The sequence below is a fragment of the Patagioenas fasciata genome, chromosome 19 (assembly GCF_037038585.1).
Source record: "Patagioenas fasciata isolate bPatFas1 chromosome 19, bPatFas1.hap1, whole genome shotgun sequence".
Lineage (NCBI taxonomy): Eukaryota > Metazoa > Chordata > Aves > Columbiformes > Columbidae > Patagioenas > Patagioenas fasciata.
This window is the reverse complement of record NC_092538.1, coordinates 11,946,634-11,961,497: the sequence shown is the minus strand read 5'-3', so window position 1 is coordinate 11,961,497 and position 14,864 is coordinate 11,946,634. Positions and strand designations below refer to the sequence as shown.

The 14,864-nt window shown below is 56.1% G+C and overlaps 1 protein-coding gene and 1 long non-coding RNA gene across 3 annotated transcripts; one reads left to right on the top strand and one right to left on the bottom strand.

Moving 5' to 3' along the window:
• Positions 1–2,324: 2,324 nt before the first annotated feature.
• LHX1 (LIM homeobox 1) lies at positions 2,325–9,621 on the bottom strand. Of its 2 annotated transcripts, XM_065853326.2 has the most exons (5): positions 8,581–9,612; positions 6,912–7,138; positions 6,394–6,671; positions 5,527–5,692; positions 2,325–5,082 (listed from the first exon to the last, which is right to left on the bottom strand). In XM_065853326.2, the coding sequence occupies exons 1-5, from the start codon at positions 8,748–8,750 to the stop codon at positions 4,703–4,705; spliced, it is 1,221 nt and encodes a 406-aa protein (XP_065709398.1). In that variant the 5' UTR covers positions 8,751–9,612; the 3' UTR covers positions 2,325–4,702. The 2 variants fall into 2 exon arrangements, with proteins under 2 accessions (XP_065709398.1, XP_071673127.1); XM_071817026.1 differs by having other exon boundaries at positions 6,394–7,138; positions 8,581–9,621.
• Positions 9,622–9,838: 217 nt separating this feature from the next.
• LOC139829471 (uncharacterized) lies at positions 9,839–13,067 on the top strand. The gene is made up of 2 exons (XR_011741943.1): positions 9,839–9,932; positions 11,447–13,067. It is a non-coding gene; the product is annotated as an uncharacterized lncRNA (long non-coding RNA).
• Positions 13,068–14,864: the final 1,797 nt, after the last annotated feature.

Below are 14,864 nucleotides of genomic sequence, written 5' to 3'. Positions count from 1 at the left end.
AGTGGAGCTATTCTGGGTGTGCAGCCACCGCGCTGAGCGCTCGGGAGGGAGCAGCTGTGTCCCCATCCCCAGGAGGGTCACGCAGGGGCTGGGGGGGCTCGGGGAGTCGAACCGTCACACGCACAATGAAACCACGGGCAGCACGTCCCGCGAGCCCACGCACCAACGGTCAGTGCACCATGGGGAAATCGCTGCCCCACGTCCCGCGAGCCCACGCACCAACGGTCAGTGCACCATGGGGAAATCGCTGCCCCACGTCCCGCGAGCCCACGCACCAACGGTCAGTGCACCATGGGGAAATCGCTGCCCCACGTCCCGCGAGCCCACACACCAACGGTCAGTGCACCATGGGGAAATCGCTGCCCCACGTCCCGCGAGCCCACACACCAACGGTCAGTGCACCATGGGGAAATCGCTGCCCCACGTCCCGCGAGCCCACGCACCAACGGTCAGTGCACCATGGGGAAATCGCCAACCCATGGGCACCGCAAGCACCCCCAAGACGGCCCAAGGATGGGGGGGGTCCTGGGGAGCTCTGCTCGCTCTGAGCCCACAGCAGCTCTTCAATTTCTGCATTACATTTAATGAATTAAAAACTCCAGACAATACCAAACTCCCCTTTCTAAGCATCTATAGCTAAAAGCACCACAAATACAACAGAAAAAGCAACAGAAGATAGCGATCCCAGAAGGATTTACAAGCAAAATATATTTTGAATGCTCCCATTAATTTTATTTATAACTTGATGGATATTTTGTTGACCTGAGGAACACTGAGCACCCCAGTACCACGGCAGACACAAAGAACAGACCTTCCAGAACCTGCTCCTGCATCGCAATTCCCTGTTCCCAGCTCAACAGCATTTAAGGGTATCTATCAATTGCTTAATCTTAATCTATGTGAATTTATTTACTAGGGGTAGTAACAGAGAGGAAGTCTGCAATATATTTTACATTGTAAGAGCATGCAATGCTTAAATAGAGCACTGTTGTTCAGGGAAAAAATCCAGACTATGGCAAAAGGAATAATTCCTGAGTATCTGCCACCTCCTGGGATGGCAAAAGTACGTAAACCACCACCGATATTTTTAAATTATATTTATTTATAGATTTATATCATGTACCCAGCGCTCAGCATCTGGATACACATATTAAAATAATACACATCATTTGTCTACAAATTGCAACTGAAGTACATTCTTAGTCCTGCGATACAGATCTTTACAAATCCCCAAGTGTTCCCTGAGCCAAGGCCCGAGGAGGCAGATCCAGCAGGCAGGGGATGGGAGCAGCATCCCGGGCCACAGCACCGCCACGTGGGGCCAAAGACACTTGGAATAGCCTTCACAATACCTCCTGCGTGTAGGTTAACTCAAGAGGAATCCTACTTACAACATGCGCCTTGTGCCTTTTCCCCAGTGAACGGCAAACGCGGTTTGCACGAGTCTCGTCTCGCACGTGGAGACACGAGCGTCCCTGGGACACAGCGACAAGGTGAAGGTCACCGAGACCGGCAGCGGCCGAGGGAGAGAAGATCAAAAGAGAGTCATTACTTCTACAAAGGCTTTTGAAATGACATCGCACATCACGGCCACGTCTCCGCTGTTAAAAAACCAACGCGCGCGTGTAAAATCCGTCCAGGCAGCGCATCCTTTCCGAGGCCCTTCTGCAAACCTCCATTCACCCAACAACGCGCCCGGAGTCAATGGAAACGCTCTTGTAAACAAGGACTTACAAGAAGCCAACGTGACAATGATTTCAAAAGGAGTTTTGACTGTGCAATTGTTGCTGGATTAGGGTCTTGAGAAACACCGAGCTGGCTCAGAAGAGCACGGAATTCAAATCGGCGAAGAGCTGGGGCCTCCGGAGCGGGTCCGGGCAGCGCCGGGGGCTTCGCTCAGCCCCGGGGACAGGAATGGCCCCCGGTGACGGGAAAACCCCGCGGGAGGGACGGCGGCTCCGAAAAACCGCAGGGTACCATCCGGCATCCCTCGGCTGACACACCGACCAAAGCGAACCGCATCGCCCCCTGAATCAACGGGGAACGAGCCGCACAGGCACCTCGTTACAAAACAGCAACCAAAAGAGAAAACCCACTTGGCAGACACGTTTTCTACAAAATGAGCCTATTTGGTGGAATTCTCATTTAAAAGCATCGATTCGACAATAAAGCAGAAGCGCAAACAGCAGCATTTATCAGCAGCACCGGCCCGGGTTAGGGAGAAGTTTGTAATAAACAGATCACCCATTATTTTGCTTATATAAATGCAAACCAGAGCAACAATGCAAAACGCAAATAAATGAGTTAGACACGGAGCCCAGGAGTCTAAGAAGTCTCCCCCATATTTAATAAAGCATGATTTTTTTTTTAAGAGACACTACCAGATCCCTTGCAGATAGATTTTTCTCTTTATACTATTAAATAAGACATTCTGTGCTTAAAGTGAACTATTGCTTCATCTGGGTGGCCCCTCTGCTGGGCACAGAAACGGGGTGAACAAAATAGAAAATCACCATTGACAATTACAGATCGTACAACTTTAAAGCATTATTTCTGGTTTTTTACCCCTCAGTCCAAAGGGAGAAATAATTGAATTGCTGGGAATGCTCGATCTGTGTTTTAGTGTAAATTCCTGTGCCTATATAACATAAGAAAGCAGCCAGGCAGAGTCAGGATTCGCTAGGAGACAAGAAAATGTGCAGTTATAGTTCATCCCGTCCTATTCACTCAGCAGGTGGAAACGTTTACACCGGTGACTCCAGCACCAAACCCAGTTCTGTGCTGCTCGCACGGCTCCAAGTCCCCTCAGAATCACCGAGACTTCTGAACAACCGCACACCTGGGATTCTGCAAGGATTTCTATTCAAAACATCAAATCCGTCACTTCACACGGCTCCAGGATTTTTTGGTTTGCTCCATTTTTCTCCATTAGCGCGTATCCAGTGCAAAGCAAAACACTCTCCCCCCTGCCCTTCGGAGAACTTCAGATACACCGAACGCTATTTAACAATCGGCTCTAAAAAAGGATTAAAATGACTTGCATGACATTGAGTTTCTGCTGCAATCCAAACCACCCAATCAGGAAGAAAAAAATAAATTACCTTTGGAGAATTAACTAAAAATGGGTCAATTAAGAACACAACGTTTGCAGAGCTTTTTACAGGTGGGATTTTGCCCGTGCAGCAAAGCCGTGCACAGCTCGGCAGCAGCGCCATTGCTCCTTCCCAGGGCTCTTTCGCTCCACAGAGCCCATTTAAAATTGCCTCGAACACCAAATGAAACACAACTTATCTAAACATCAGATTTTCTAATTTTATTAAAAACGCACAAATTTTATCCAACATGTTTTCTTTCATACAGTGAATGGTCTAATATGCACTGGAGGTCACACAAGCTTAGGTTTATTAGAACAATAAAAGACATATGAGAAATTTAATATATAAAGAAAAAAGTAGCAGCTGTTGACTGCATATTTGACCATAAAATTTAAATATTTTGGACTTTTATTTTAAAGACACAAAAATAAAACCTGTGTGGGTCTATATAAGTCATATTAACAATTCCGTGAATGTTCAACAGGACTAAAAATTAGCAAAGATGTTTAGTTCTTTTTTAACCTTGTAACACTTTTTAAACACCTTCTCGTGTTGCTGGTGCGAAGCACCTTACAGTATTTGTGCTATAGATTCGCTTTATTTGGCAACTGTCTGGGTTCCGTGGGGTTTCTTTGCCTTCTGTAAACAACACCTTTACAAACGAGCACAGTGAACCACAAGCCCTGCGTCTGTTATAACATCTACAGAAAAGAAAAGGAACTATTTTGGTTGGTTGCTCAAAATATTTTGCTTTCGAACAAGAGGTTCTAAAACAGGATTTATTAGTAAAACATTGAACTCCTGAATTTAACGTTAGACGTAAACAGTTGACTGTTTTTAGTTCAATAGAGTCTTTTTGTTTAGCTTTTCTCTCTCTGTGAAGGTAGAATACTTTTTGTTTGCTTGTTTTCAAGTCATTTTCGTTAGAGGTCTGGGCGACCTTTGCTATGATGAGGAGGTTTTGTACGTGTAGCTTTGTGAAGGTAGAAGAGTTGGTGCTGAGGGCTTAACATTTAGTATTTGCTATTTTGGAAAACGAAAGAGAAAGAAAGGAAAAAGAAGGTTGTCCCACCTGGTAGTCAGCAGGCTGAAACGGCTGCAGCTAAAAAGAGCTCCTTGGTGTCCAACTTTCTGAGAGACAAAAATTAACAAACAAATTCAGAATGCCAGAACCATCCTTAACCGGGAACGCTAGAGTTCTTGAAGCTTTTTTTTCCCCTTTGTTTGACCTTTCCTTCATTTTTTTTTTTAAATTATTTTTAATTTTTTTAATGAGAATTTTCTAAAGATTGTGGCTCTCAGGATGACATCCGACAGGGTAATCAAACTGACGCCATCCTACGGCATGGCAGCACTTTACTGTACAGCTTCCCCAGTTTCTTTGTCAATGGTACAAAAAAGTCCCCTTGCTTGTTTGATACAACCGTGACATGGAGATTGTCCTGGTCTAGCGCAACGCTTGCCTTGGAGCGCTTTGGATTCAGTTCGTTCCCAAGGTAATATTGTCTTAGGGCAGGAGAGATGTTATATTAATTCATTTCTGTACACCATAACAATAAGCAGACTAGATGATCATCACTTACTTAGACCCAGTTTGTTTTTTAAAGCTACCACACAGCCGCTTCATTCATTTCTGGTGGATGTGACAAGTGATTGCCGTAGTTAGCACCACCGTTGACGGATATCGAAGAAAATGGAGGACTGGGGCCAAAAACTTCTGCGGACATGGAGTGCAAGGACCCGGGCAGGTTGGGTTCGGGGCTGGGCGAGTCTCCGGGGGGGTGCGACATGATGTCGGTGAAGCGCTGAGCCTCGCTGGAGGGGTGATGTCCGGGCAGGGGGTGATCCATGGCCCCCAGGGGGGTGCCTGACGGCCCCGAGGAGGGCACGAAAGGGAGATCCACGGGGGTCTGCGCTTGAGATGAAGGAGGTCCTTGCGGGAAGAAATCGTAATTGCTTCCAGGGCCGTAATACTCGCTCTGATAATCTGGTGGACAAGCAGAGACGGAAGGAAGGTGACAAACGGGCAAAGTAACCGAGGGGAAGAGACGCAGAGCGCGGGGGGGCACATCTGGGTGCCGCAAAATGTCACCCAGAGCCCACTGAACCTGAGGGGGAAACGCGCTACCGGCTTGGCCGGCTCTGCCCGATTCCCGGGGATCCCCTTCCAGCCGAGTCCCCGCCAGCACCGGGGGCACCGGCACCAAACGGCTCGGGCTGCAGAACTGCCCGGGCCCCGCCGGCAGCGCGGGAATCACGGCGGGAGGCGGGGGGAAACCTTCCCGCGTCCCCGGGGAGGGGAAGCCGCTGCGGGCCCGCCGGCGCGGATGGCTCCGGAACGGCGGGACGGAGCCGGGGCCGCGCGGGGAGCGGGCGGGATCATCGCGGGGTGCGGGGCGGGGGAAAGGAGGGCAGTGCGCGCATTACCCACCTCCGTAGAAGGAGAAGGGCCCGTTGGGGATGAGCTCCCCGGGCTCCAGCCGGTCGACCAGCGGCCGCATCCTGCGCGGGCTGCGGAAGAACGCGTGTCGCCGGGCGCCCAGCGCGCTCAGCTGCTTCATCCGCCGCTCCTTGGAGCGCCGGTTCTGGAACCAGACCTGGGCGGGCGGCGGGAGAGGCGCCGGTCACGGGAGCCGCGGTCATGGGTGTCCCGCTCATGGGAGCCCGGGATCCGCCGCCGCCTCCCCCGACCCCGCCGGGAACGATCCAACCCCCGCCCGTTTCTTTTGTTCGGGGGCAGCCCCGGTGCGGTGCGCACCGAACCGCGCTCCTCCGCGTTCCCAACGGGGCCGAACCCACGCGTGACGGCGGCCCCGCGGCCGGGACCTCCCCGCGGCTGCAGCTCGGCGGCTGCAGGTCAAGAATGATTGAGTTAATTCTTATTACCCTGACAAGATTACTCCTAATTACCCTCACACTGAGACTCTCCAATCTAACCTCGTCTTTAATGGTCCTTTAACCCCCCATTACCCCCAGCGCTGCGGGTTTATAAACCTTTTAATAATTCCAGCGCATTGTCATTCTTATTTATCCATTAACCCCTCACATTTATGGTTATTAATTTCGATGCCATTTACAGCTTCTTTAGGACTTTTCTAAAAGCAACCTGCAGCTCTGCCCCTGCCATGCGGCCGGGGCCCGGGGGGCTGCGGGGCCGCCACCGTAATAACGATTTAAAACGACGGCGGGTCTGTCCCCGGTCCTGCAGTGCGTGGACCGCCCGGGGCCGGTCCCTCCACGCCGCCGCATCCCCCGGAGCGTGCGGGGCCCTGCCCGGTGCCCGGGGGGGCCGCGGTACCTGGATGACCCGCATGTTGAGGCCGGTCTCCTGCGCCAGCTGCTCCCTGATGTGCCGGGTGGGTTTGGGGGTGGCCGCGAAGGCGGCTTTCAGAGTCTCTAGTTGTTTGGCTTTGATGGTGGTGCGGGGTCCCCGCCGCTTGGCCCCCAGGTTCTGGTCGTCGTTTTCGTTGCTGCCTGTCTCCTTGTCGGACACGTTGGCGCTTTCCGAGTCCTTGGCGTCATCCTGGGAGGGGTCTTGGGAGTCGGGGGACAGGCTGGGGTCACTGCCGGTGGTGGCTGGGCGAGAGAAAACGGGGTCACGCTCAGCCCTGGGGCGGCCGGGGGGAAATACCGATCGTGGGGGACAGGCTGCGGTACGACCGGGGGAGAGGAGAAAAGGGAGAGGAGAAAACGGAGAGGAGAAAAGGGAGACAAGGGAGCGGACCGGCCCGCACCCTGCGGAGAAGCCGGAACTGAGCGCATCCCCGCCCCGCATCCGCATCCTCGCCCCGCATCCCCCCGGCCGCACGCCCTCACCTGAATGCAGGCTGTTTTCTTTGGCAGTATTGCTGTTATTTAGGTAATCTTCTTTGCAGACAAACTTGTTTTCGTCTATGATGTAGAGCTCCTCGCCGGTGGAGAGTTGCTTGTTACACATCATACACGTAAAACAGTTCAAGTGGAACACTTTGCTCCGCGCCCTGCGGACCAGGTCGCTGGGGGAGATGCCCTGGGCACAGCCCGCACACTTGGTCCCGAAACACCTGCGGGGAGAGGCCGGGAGCGGGTGAGCAGCGCCCGCCCGAGCCGCGGGAGCCGCCGAGAGCAGCCCGGCCCCGCATCCCCGCACCGCGGCCTCCGCTCGCCCCGCCGAGCTGCATCGCTTGGCCGTACAAAACGAAATGAAATCAAATAAAGCATCCCTCCAGAGCATTCTCTCTTTCTAACAAGCGATTGTCTGAAATTATATCTTTTTTTAAAAAAAAAAAAAAAAAAAAAGGACCCGATCTGGGCAGAGATGAAGTGCTGAAGGATTAATTAAACACCGGGGCTGCGTTGTCCAGTGTTTCCCCTCTGCGCCCTGACACATTGATTAACGACACTCTAATAAACATTAAGCAGAAATTCTTATATGTTATTAATCGGTCACGGACGCGCGTTGGCCGGAGGAGCTGCCGATAACGGCTCGGCCGGCGCTGCGGAACCGAGGGCCGGACACGCACCGGGCTCGCGGCCTCCAGTTCTCCGCTCCGCGGGGCTCTGGGCAGCCGGGCCCGGGGCAGCGCCGGTGCCGGGGCGGAGCGGGGGGACTCGGGGCAGCGCCGGTGCCAGGGCGGAGCGGGGGGACTCGGGGCAAAGCTCCGGGCAGGGCTCCGCCGCACCGGGCGATGCGCTGTGCCGGTGTGCGGACAGCGCTCCGCGGCCATCCCAGCGCCAAGCGCTCTTTGCCGTTATTGCCGCTGTGCGTGCGGACCGGGCGGCACAGGCTGCCCGCACCGAGCCCGGGATTTATTCCGGCACCGGTGCGGCTCGGGGCCCGCCGGGGTGCGCGGGGGAAGCGGCGGCGAGTGAGTGTCGGTACCCGCTCCCGTCTCCATCATTCCGCCGGGGATGCCGGTGGGGTCGCCGCCCTCCGGGGCGGCCTCGGCTCGGTTTAACGGGAGGCTCTGGGCCGGCGGAGCCGCGCACCGCCCCGCACCGGGCCTTCCCCGCCAGGATGGCATCGGCTCCGGCCCGCGGAGCGCTGCGCTCAGGGCCGCGGAAAGTCCCTCCGGGAAACCCCGGCAAGTGCCACTGCAACGGCGGCGGGGCCGCCCCTGCTCCGCAGCACCGGGCCCGGGACGGGCCGCACTGGGCTACAACGGGGCCAGGCCCGCACCGCTGGTCGATAGTTTCGAAGCAACTTTTAGGAACTCGAACTCGGCCGGTGCCCGGGGAGCGTGTCCGGGGCTCGGCCGGCAAACCCCGACGGGGCGCCCGGGGAGCCCTTTCCCGGGCCGACCCCCGCCCGCCCCGGGAGGTCACCTGGAGAAATAACAACGGTTTCGGGGTGTCTGCGTGTGCACAGGAAGGGACAGCGGAAAGGAAGAGACGTTTGTGGACCACACTGAACAACGGTGGAAAACACACGCACACACAAAAAAAAAGGAGATAAAAAATGGATGTAAAGGAGCTGCGGCTCCGGGCAGGGGGGTCCGGTACTTACCGAAAGAAGTCGTTTTTGCAGTAAAGCTTGCCTTCTCGCGAAAAGCATTTCTCTGTCAAATTGCATTTACATTCACAGCACTGAACACACTTCACATGCCAAGCCCTGTCCAGTACATTCAACAAAAACCGGTCCAAGATTGGCCTTTTGCAGCCTGCACAGTGAACCATTGTCTTTGGTTATTTCTGAGAGTGGGGGGTATTGGCTTCCCAGATGTCACGCAAAAAAAAACCAAACCAAAATCTAAAAGACACCACCACCGGCGTAGGTTTGCGCTTTTTTATGTTTGTTTTAAACGCCTTCGAGAAGTGAAGGAGAAGAAAAAGAAAGGGAGGAAAAAAAGAAAATCTTCGTCCGAGTGTCCTAGGAAGGATACACAGGAGAAACCACCCAATGCCCGAGGAGATCAGCGCTTCGACACAACCGCAGAATCCCGGCCGCTACCAACCACCACAGCAACAACAACGATAATAATAGTAACAATAAAACAACAACGGCTAGAAAGATGGGCGCTCACAAAAATGAAAAATATAAAATAAAAAACAATTAAAAAAAAAAAAAGGAAAAAAAAACAACGCCAAAAAGCGAGCGTGATGAGTTTTTCTCAGGTCTGAGGTAGAGCAGTCAGCAGTCAAAGTGCTTTTCCCAAAGAGAAATCAAAAGAGGGAAAAAAAAATATATAAAAAAAGACAAAACGAGACATGGAGACCCAAGAGCGGTCAGAAGGGCTTTGGCTGCGGCGACATGGCCCTACGCGGAGCGGGCCGCAGTCCTTAAGCGGGGGGGTGGGGTGGCGGGGACGCTCCGCAGCTCCTCGCTCCGTGCTCTCTCTCTTTCTCTCTCTCTCTCCCTCGACGTCTCGGCGGTACCGTCGCACCCGGCTCCTACCTACCCCCGCGCACCGCCCTGCGCGCTACTCGCGGCGGCCGCCCGCCTTCCCGCCGAGCCGGCGCGGCATCGCCCGGTGCTGCCGGCTTTTGTTCCGCCTCCCGCGGCGGCGGGCGGGAGCGGAGGGGAGGGCAGGAGAGCGGCGCTGCCCGCGCTGCCCGCGCCGTCCCGGCCGCGCTGGGCGCTCTGCATGTTCCCGGCAGCCCCGCGGCCGCAGCCTTATGCACCGCGCGCACACGTCACCGCCCGCCCCGGCCAATCGCCGCCGCCGCTTCCCCCCCCCGCGCCCGCCGCACCGCGCCGCCGCCGGACGGGGCGTCCGCGCCCCTTTATAGAGCCGCCGGGGCGCCGCCGGCCGCCTCCGCCCGCACCCGGCCCGCACCGCGCGGCGGATGGACGGGCGGCCCCGCTGCCGGTCGGGCCTGGCCGAGGCGCGGCCTGCTCGGAGCGGCGCGCTGCAGCGGGTAGGTGTGTCGGTGCGCGGGTGGGCGGGAAGCGGGGAGCGGGGGCCGATCGCTGGGGTCTGGCACCCCCGTAGGGTTACGCATCCCTTATAGGGACGCACCAGCCGCTTGCCGTCGCCGAGAAGCGGAGCGGCTGGTTGGGAAGCGGCGTCAAACGAGTTCCCGGTTTAGTGTGGTTTTTTCCCCCATCATTTACGGCGGGCCCCGAGGGCGGGGGACGCGGAGCCTCCCGCGGGGCGGTGCGGTGCGGCTCGTCGAGGAGAACTCCGCGACGGCTCGCCTTTCCCGGGAGAAAAGGTGCGGAAAGGCCGGGACCGCGGCCCGGCGCGCTCCGACGTGCCCAGGAGGGGCCGCGCTGGCGAGGAAGGGGCGGCGGGCCCCGGTGCCACCCGGCTGCGGTGGGCAAAGCGACGGAGCCGGGAACTCCGCTTTGATTCCGTTGCCGGCGCTCGCAGCGCCCGTTTGGGGCCGAACAGCACCGGCTGCGGCTGATGTACTTATTTTTTTTTTCCTTTTTTTTTTTTTTAGCAAATAAAAATTCATTTGCTTTTACCTTCCAGGCGCTCGGTCGGTGGCCGGGGCGGTTTAAGAGGGATGTGATTTCTCTTTACTTCGCGCTTTGCTGCCCGGCGGGAGCTGCCGCTCCGGGGAGGTGTCACCGCCCGGCAGACGAGGGCAAAGTCCCGGGATTCTCCCGGTCCCCCCGCGGTGGAGCCCCTGCTCTCACCGTCCTCCCTGGCAGCGCCGGGACAGGGGCCTGGGAGAAACTCGTCCCGGAGCCCCAGCATCCCCGCCTCCCGGCGCCCTCACCCACCATCCGCGCTCTTTCACGTCTTTTTCCCTCGTCCTTGAGGGAAAAAAAAAATCGGGGAGAGAGAAATTGGAAAATAAAAAGGAAAACGAAGGCAAGAAACCCCTCTCCAGTGCCGGGCTACTGAACTGCGGCTCCGCGCCCTGCCCGCCGTTCCGGCCGGGGGGTGGACGGGGTCGGCGGGGGGTGCGGAGCCTGCCCGGACTGGGAAAGCCTGCGGGGCAGTTCCTTTGCCTCGATGCTCCTGCGGGTGTTTAAAAGTGCCGGGGCTACGTCGGCGATTTTCTCCCCTCCTCCCGATCTCCTTGTGCCTCCCGGGCCGGAGCCGGCCATCACCGCCCCGTCGGGGCCGCGCGCAGGGCTCTCCGCGTCGCTCCGCGTCCCTGCCCTCCTTGCCCAGCTGTTGGTTTGCTTGGCCGCCGCTCGCGGGGATCAATAGAGCCCCGGGTGCCCCCGCCCGCCCGGTCCCCCCGCATATGGGTCGCTTCTCATGCGGAGCGGAGGGGCCGAGGCGGCGCGGGCGGTCCCGCTCCCCGCCCGGGAAGGCGACAGCTGTGGGCTGCCGTCAGGGGACCCCTTCCCTTTGACTGCGGCCCCCAAGTGACATGTGTTGGTGGGGATGAATGAGGGGAAAGAGATGAGCATCTCATGTCCGTCAAGCACCAGTTTTTCACAGCGATCTTTTTATTTGTTCCTTTCCCAGGCGGTAGCGAAAGCATCTGGTTATCCCCTGCCCCCTCCCGCCCCGCCGAGGCGGGCACAGAGCCCCGGGATGTGGCGGGGGGGAGCGGTGCCCGCCGAGCCGCTGCGGTGGGGCGGGCAGCGGTGATTTACCGGTGGGGTCCCTGCCCGCCCGCCCCCGCACACGCAAATCCTCCGAAATCACGCTCCGGAGAGGTGGGGATCGTGGGGTGCCCCAGGTCCGCCTCGCCCTCCCCCTCCGGAGACCCCGACTCAGCGCAGGCGTTTCGGAGATGAAAATACCAGCGCTGCTTCCAGCAGGCTCCGAAAAGCAAAACTCGCGGCCTCCAGCTCCCACGGGCACCCTCTGCCCCGCGGGACGGGAGTGTCCTGGCGTGGAGGGACACAGCACCCCGACAACCGAACCCTTTCCTAGGGCAGTGCGGCCGGGCTGGAACTTTGTTGTTGTTGTTGTTTCTCACTGTAGTTTGTAATTCGCCCAGGTCCGTTCCCAGCGGGGCCGAGCCCTCCCGTACCCCGGGGAGAGCCGGCCGGGGTGTTTCAGAGCCCACCAAGCCCGCCCGACCCCCGTGCTGAAAAATGGGAAATTAAAAGAGTAAAACAAAACAAAACAAAATATTGAATTTCTTTAAAATCTAATACAGAAGGAAAAAAAAAAAATGTTCCTTTCAGGAGAGTTTGACTTTGCATTTTATTGGTGTCGTTCCCATCTTTTTAGTTAAACATCACCCTGTTTATCATCAGCCTTTCTACACCGCTGCGCTCGGTAATGGGATTTCTCTCTCCTTTACGGGGCACTAGCGCTGTACAAACAGCGGAGCCCGCCCGTCCCGACGCGCTGCCCGGGGCTGCCCGGCATCCCCCCCTGCCGCTCCATCCCCCGAGCGAACCCGAGAAGAAACTTTCCTCCCTCCTGGGCACAGACACTTTCTCCACCGTGTTAACTAAGTTTTCCCTCTTTCTTCCCCGGCCCCCCCCCTTTTTTTTTTAATATTATTTTCCCTCCTTCGCACCGTTTCACAACGACCGCGCAGGATCGGTGATGTTGCCGGGCTTTGAGCGACCGGCGGAGCCACCCGGGGATGCCTCAGCACCCTGGACGGGTGGGATGCAGGGCCGAGCCCCCGCTGCGGGGGGACAGCCCGTGAGGATGGGTGGGGGTCACACCTCCCCCCCACCGAAACTTCCCCCCACAGTAGGAGCGTCTCCGCCTGATTAAATATATATGCTGCTAATGCACTAAACAAATATTGAAGTTAAGATGTAATTAAGCCTGTAGAACATCCCCGCGCGATAAACCCAATGGCTGGACAGGATCCATCGCGCCGCGCCAGGTTTGTTTTAAAGAAGCTTGAAAAAAAATAATCTTTAAATTATGTATCAGAGGTTCCCAGTTTATTCTGCCACACTCGGGTCGATGCGGAGGGTAAACACGGCCGGGCGGTCCCGCAACGTCCCCACCGGCTCCGCTCGCTTTTCCCTTTTCTTATTTATTTTTCCGCCCCCCTCCCCCTTGATTAGCCCTCCCGCGTCTCCTTCCACGTCGCTAAATGTTGTCGCTTACACTCAAAGCTCATGCATTGTTTATGGGAAATATAGTTAATAAATAATTACAAATCCGAGGTGTGCGTCTTTGCGTTTGACCGAGAGGCGCCGGCGGAGATGGGGAAGCGCCCGGGAAGGGGCCCGGGGGCCCGGGCTGTGGGGGGGTCCGAGCCCGCTCTGAGCGGGTCCCGCCGGGGCGGTTCTGCCGGGGGGACGGACCGGGACCAGGGCAGGACAGGGAGAGCCCCGGTGTGTGCCCACGAAACGGATTTCTTCACCATGTTAGAGAGAGAAAGGGCAGATAAAAGACGAATAAAAGAGAAAAGAAAGAAAAGTAAAAGGGGGGTGGGGGGGAAAGACTATAAAAAAAAGGGTGAAACAAACCCCAGGAGGATGCACCGATCCCCGCTCATCCATCTTCATTGTCTCCGTGTGTGCAAAAGCAACTCCAGTATAAGGAAAAGCCACTATCAAAGCCATGGCTTTATTTTATATCCTATAGATCAGGAGGGAGGCAAAGCTTTATTTTCGCCCAGAGACAGATATTTTATTTCTCTCTTACGGTTTTATGTGTGAGAGATGTCAAAAAGGTAAAATAGATTGCTAATGCATAGGCAAAACGAAGCTGTTTTGGCATGCTCTGTGTCATGAGGTCTCCCAGGGAGAGCAGGCTGGGGATTTAGGGCTGATGGGAGACTCGGGGGGATTTCTGCTAAAACATCTCTCTCCATAAATTCAGCCGCATGGTCAGCTCGAAGGGAGAAAGAGTTTTAAAGGGGAAGAGTTGGAGCGCGGCGGGAAGGAGCAGCGGAGCGGGGACCCGGCCGGGGGGGTCACGGCGGCGGCTTCGATCGTTTCTCTCCGCGGAGCAACGGCGCCGAGGACCCGGCAGCCCCGGCAGCCCCGCTCCGGCACCCTCCTCACCCGAGACTTCATGTTCTTTTATGTTACTTTATTTTATTTTAGTTTTATTATTTTAAATTAAATTTAATTGTATTTTTCCCCCAAACCCAAGAGACCAGCCCCCGATCGTCGCTCTAAACCCGGCTGCTCTCCCGCAGAGGCAGCTCCAGCCGCCCTGAGCCGCAATAACGCTGCTCCCTCCGCATCCCCCTCTCCGCCGAACCCAGCAGCGGATTTGCAAGGCCCTTTTGCAAAGTTAAAATATATCTCCCCAAGCTGCAACAATTTTCATACTTTTTGACCTCGGGGATTTACTTAGCACGTTAAGTTCAAGACTCAGAAGCCCAAGGCTATTACTCATTTAGGCACTCCCACCACCAACACTTTTCACCACATATTTTATCATTTGACTTCCTGACTTAAATTCATGTTATGGCAAATAATGGATGGTAATACTTTCCCCCTTCCCCATGTTAATTGTCTTGTCTGACAACCTCCGCATTTGAAATGATTTAGAGCAAACAACGGTGCGGCGAGAGCAGGAGACAAACCGGCACAAAACATCCGCAGGATCCCTGCAGCTCCGGCTCTTCCCTGGCGGGTTGGTGGCTGGATCCGGGGGCACAGCAACGTGTCCCCCCCCGAAAGTATCGTCCAGCTCTTGCTGGGGTCACAGCGGTGCCCCGGCAGCCCTGTCCCCGGGTGCTGTGCCACCGCACTCACCGTGCCCCGGGCTCCTCGGCCTTGCTGCCCAAAATACTGTTCTTGAGGCAGCTCAAACAGGGAAACAAACCCGAGTGCTATTTGCAAATTAAAAAAAGCAAGGTGTAGTTGATTAGCAAATTAATTATTTCAGTACCCCCAGGATTATATTGTTTTTCTAAGTTCTGTGGGCCTGTGTAATTTACTAATTTCACAGTCACTGAACTTCCCTGGGAGTGAGAGTCAATCTCACCCACCCATCTAACACG

Excerpts from the sequence above, each read along its gene's own strand:
- LHX1 (XM_071817026.1), bottom strand. The coding sequence starts at position 8,750 with ATGGTTCACTGTGCAGGCTGCAAAAGGCCAATCTTGGACCGGTTTTTG. Across the intron at positions 7,139-8,580 it reads TGCAAAAACGACTTCTTTCG|GTGTTTCGGGACCAAGTGTG; the intron begins GTAAGTACCGGA and ends CTCTCCCCGCAG. Across the intron at positions 5,083-5,526 it reads GCCCTTCTCCTTCTACGGAG|ATTATCAGAGCGAGTATTAC; the intron begins GTGGGTAATGCG and ends CTTGTCCACCAG.